General features: G+C 46.6%; 1 protein-coding gene across 1 annotated transcript; it reads left to right on the top strand.

Moving 5' to 3' along the window:
• The first annotated feature begins 513 nt into the window (after nt 1–513).
• Nucleotides 514–3,230, top strand: LOC140036355 (uncharacterized). Its single transcript, XM_072077728.1, has 6 exons — nt 514–772; nt 887–1,259; nt 1,542–1,818; nt 1,937–2,007; nt 2,161–2,550; nt 3,140–3,230. Exons 1-6 carry the CDS (start codon nt 514–516, stop codon nt 3,228–3,230), a joined length of 1,461 nt encoding a protein of 486 aa, XP_071933829.1.
• The last annotated feature ends 788 nt before the right edge of the window (nt 3,231–4,018 follow it).

Raw genomic sequence — 4,018 nt, 5'->3', positions numbered from 1 at the left:
GAGGTTGATGAGGTACCAACTGGTTCATCTTCGAATAATATTACTTGTGCTGGCTCGTTATCGCCGCAAAGATACAGTGGGAGATTCAGCGGAGGGGAATGAGTGCATGGTGTTATGGAGACACTTCATCTTGATCAGGTTGCTCTCCTAGAGCAAGGTGGCCAGCGAGTTAGAGGGCGAGGTGTCCGAGCCAAATTCCCTTTGGACAGAGAACTCAGGTCGGTGTCCAACAAAACTTTAACTTCTTTCCAGATTTTACTTCATGATTAATGCATGTTTTTGGAATATTCGGGGGATCTCCAAGCCTCCAAACCTTAGGAGACTTAAGAAATTAGTTTGCATGCATAAGTTAGTAGTAGTGGGGATTTGCGAGCCCAAGTTACCTTTTGCTGAAGTTGAGTCGATTCGTATTTGGTTAAGTTTCAAGTCTGTAGTGTGCAATTCGTTAGGGGAGGTCTGGGTTTTCTTTTGGCCCCCTTTGCTGGTCGGGTTATTGGAGAATCGGATCAGCATATGTCCTTGCTCTTGGGACATCCTCGGTTTCCTACTGAGGTTCTTGTTTCCTTTGCTCATGTAAAATGCCAGTTGGCTGAACGAGAAAGGCTCTGGGAGGGTTTGTTGCCAGACAAGCCAAGGCAAGGGCCTTGGTATGTGGTGAGAGATTTTAATCTTATTTTATCGGCGAATGAAAAGAGAGGGGGACGGCATTTTCAGCCGGCAGAGGAGTTAAAGTTATCCCGCTTTATATACAATGGAGAGGTGTTTGATGCAGGTTTCACTAGTCCTACATTCACCTAGTGTAATAATAGGTTCGGGAGAGCACGAATTTGAAAACGTCTGGACAGAATGTTGATTAATCTGGCCTGCTTGGATTTTTCCTTGTCAGTCTCAGTCTCACATGTAGTTCGCGCACCGTCAGATCACGCCCCTCTCCTGATATCCTTCACCCCTACGACCAACATTACGAGTGACTCATTCCGCTTCTTGAATATTTGGCCTTCCAGAAGGGGTTTTCTTGATGTGGTCAGGTTGGCATGGCAAAAAGAGGCGACCAGGTCACTTTTCTATGTGGTGTGGACAAAATTAAGGAATGTATCTCGTGCACTTCATCTGTGGAATAAGGAGATGTTTGGAAATGTATTTGAGAATGTTATAAAGGGGGAAGCTGCGGTGGCGGCAGCTGAACTCAGGGTCCAATCTGATCTATCCGTCGAGACCCATACTGAGCTACAACGAGCTCAAAGCCACTTGAATAAGCAGTTAGCAATTGAAGAGATTTTTTGGAGACAAAAGGCTAGGATCAAGTGGCTCTAGCACGGTGAAGATAATTCGAGATCTTTTCCTTCGATAGTCAAACAGCGGCGGTTCCAAGCCTTTATTCACAGCATTCGGGATTCTCGGGGGGAATGGGTGACGGATGAGGCAGAGATAGAGAAGGAAGCTGTCGGGTACTTTAGTAACTTATTCACGACCGATCCTATAACCGATTATCAACTGCTCCATGTTATTCCTAATTTGAGTTCTGATATTGATAATACTAGATTGGAGGAGGTCCCTTCCTTCGAAGAGGTGCGAAAGGTGATCTTTGAGATGGATGATGATAGTGCGGCTGGACCAGATGGTTTCACTGGACAATTCTTTGTAGTTGCCTGGGAGGTAGTGGCTCAGCATGTTTATAGGGCAGTTGTGTGCTTCTTCTGTGGTGCGAAGTTATCTCGATTCGTCACAGCGACGTCTATTGTTCTTCTGCCCAAGACTATGAACCCTAATGACTTTACGCAGTTTCGGCCTATTAGTGTCTGTAACTTTCTTAATAAGGTGATCTCTTGTATTTTGGTGGGGCGACTCTCGGGTGTCTTGCCCCGTATCATCTCTCGAGCAGCAAAGTGGTTTTGTCCAAGGTTGGTTTATTTCAGATAACTATTTGCTTGCTCAGGAGCTAATGTCCGAAATGGGAAAGAAGTGTAGGGGTGGCAACCTAGCACTTAAGCTAGATATGGTTAAGACGTATGATAGGGTCTCTTAGGGATTTCTTATCGTCGTGTTGAGACGGTTTGACTTTGGCGAAAGGTTCATCGACATGGTGTGGAGGTTGATTTCCAACGTTTGATTTTTCGTGATTATCAATGGCGTGCCCTATGGTTTCTTTAAATCCTCTAGGGGCTTACGTCAGGGGGATCCATTATCGCCGATATTATTCATTATTGGGTCGGAGGTTTTTTCCCGAGGATTGAATTCTCTTGTCAATCAACCCAGTTTCACGGCGTTTAAGGTACCTAGGCACTGCTCCCTTATCACTCATTTGGCGTTTGCAGATGATGTCATCATTTTTGCTAATGGGGGTGCGGCCTCACTGAAGAGAGTCATGCAGATACTGGAGTGCTACCAGCATGATTCAGGACAACTGGTTAACGTGCAGAAAAGTGGATACTTAGTCCACCCTCGATTCTCCAACCCTAGGCAAGTGGTCATTGAACGGATCACCGGATTTCAGAAGAAAGAGTTCCCGATTCGTTATCTAGGAGCTCCGTTATTTGTTGGTCGCGCAAGGTGAGTTACTACTCTGACCTGTGAAGGTGCTTGACAAGGTACTGTCTTGGAAGTCATGGCTTTTATCGTTTAGGGGGAAGATTGTGCTGATTAAACATATTCTGTATAGCATCCCGATTCACCTCTTGGGGTTGGGCGTGATGCCAAAGGGAGTTTTCAAGTTGTTTGAGAGAGATTGTGCGAACTTCCTTTGGGGATCAAGCCGGGCTTCCAATAAATTTCACTGGCTTAAGTGGAAGGACTTATGTTATCCCACTGAGGAGGGTGGGGCGGGGTTTCGGTCGATTAGTGATACTTATAGAGCCTTCTCCTGCAAGCTCTGATGGAATTTCAAGTGTGGACTTTCCTTGTGGGCAAGATTCATGCATGTGAAATATTGTCAGGGGCTTCATCCTTGTCAAGTCTCCATATCTTCATTGGGATCAGCAACTTGGAGACGGATGCTGGACATTAGTGATACTTATAGAGCCTTGGGGCGGGGTTTCGGTCGATTAGTGATACTTATAGAGCCTTCTCCTGCAAGCTCTGATGGAATTTCAAGTGTGGACTTTCCTTGTGGGCAAGATTCATGCATGTGAAATATTGTCAGGGGCTTCATCCTTGTCAAGTCTCCATATCTTCATTGGGATCAGCAACTTGGAGACGGATGCTGGACATTAGGAGTTTGGCGGACCTGTTGATTGGTTGGAGACTCTCCGCGGGTCAATGCAACTTCTGGTGTGATAATTGGACGGGACACGGGGCCTTCCATCTCCACGTGTAGGTCCAGGAGGGAGTCTCATTTCAGCATGTTATGGAAAATGGGGAGTGGATCCCGGGGAGGCTTGCGGAGTTTCTGCCAGCCGACATGGTGCAACAAGTCTTGGCAGTGGTTAGCCCAAACGGGGATTCTCCAGATAGAATGGTATGGACTGCATCAACTTCGGGTCAATTTTCGCTGGCATCGGCATACAGTGAGCTCCGCGAGTGTAAGCCATCCTCTTTTCTGTATCGTCAAGCATGGCATCCAAGCGTTCCACTGAAGGTGTCCTTCTTTGTTCTTCGGCTACTACGGAATCGCCTCTCCTTGGATGACATCCTAGCATCATACGACTTTCAGTTGCCCTCAAAGTGTTCCTATTGCTTAATACCGCATACTAAATCTCTGGGGCATTTGTTCTTAGAGGGGGGGTCTGGCGACGGAGGTTTGGCAATTTTTTGGCTCAGTTTGTGAGGTTCACCTCAATGCGGGTCACATTAGGGGGATCTTGGGAAGTTGGTGGCTTAAGCGGGTCAAATCGGAGAGGCTCAAATTCGTATTCCGGATCTTACCTAGTCTTATCTGCTGGCACATCTAGAAGGCTAGGAATAATACGATATTCCAAAGGTCTGGAATGAACCCGGCTACTGTATGTCGGGCAATTTTTTGGGATCTTAAGGATGCCTATGGCCTGGAGTTTATGGAGTTGCAGCTGGTGTGGGATTGACC

Source organism: Coffea arabica, chromosome 2e, assembly GCF_036785885.1.
Source record: "Coffea arabica cultivar ET-39 chromosome 2e, Coffea Arabica ET-39 HiFi, whole genome shotgun sequence".
Taxonomy (NCBI): domain Eukaryota; kingdom Viridiplantae; phylum Streptophyta; class Magnoliopsida; order Gentianales; family Rubiaceae; genus Coffea; species Coffea arabica.
The sequence above is the reverse complement of the archived record's forward strand: the minus strand, read 5'-3'. Positions and strand labels throughout refer to the sequence as shown.

What these genes read in the sequence shown, in the direction of transcription:
- LOC140036355 (XM_072077728.1), top strand. Translation starts at nt 514, where the DNA reads ATGTCCTTGCTCTTGGGACATCCTCGGTTTCCTACTGAGGTTCTTGTT. An exon ending in TCTGTAACTTTCTTAATAAG is followed by an intron (nt 1,819 to 1,936) that starts GTGATCTCTTGT and finishes TTGCTTGCTCAG; the next exon opens with GAGCTAATGTCCGAAATGGG. An exon ending in AAGCTAGATATGGTTAAGAC is followed by an intron (nt 2,008 to 2,160) that starts GTATGATAGGGT and finishes TAAATCCTCTAG; the next exon opens with GGGCTTACGTCAGGGGGATC.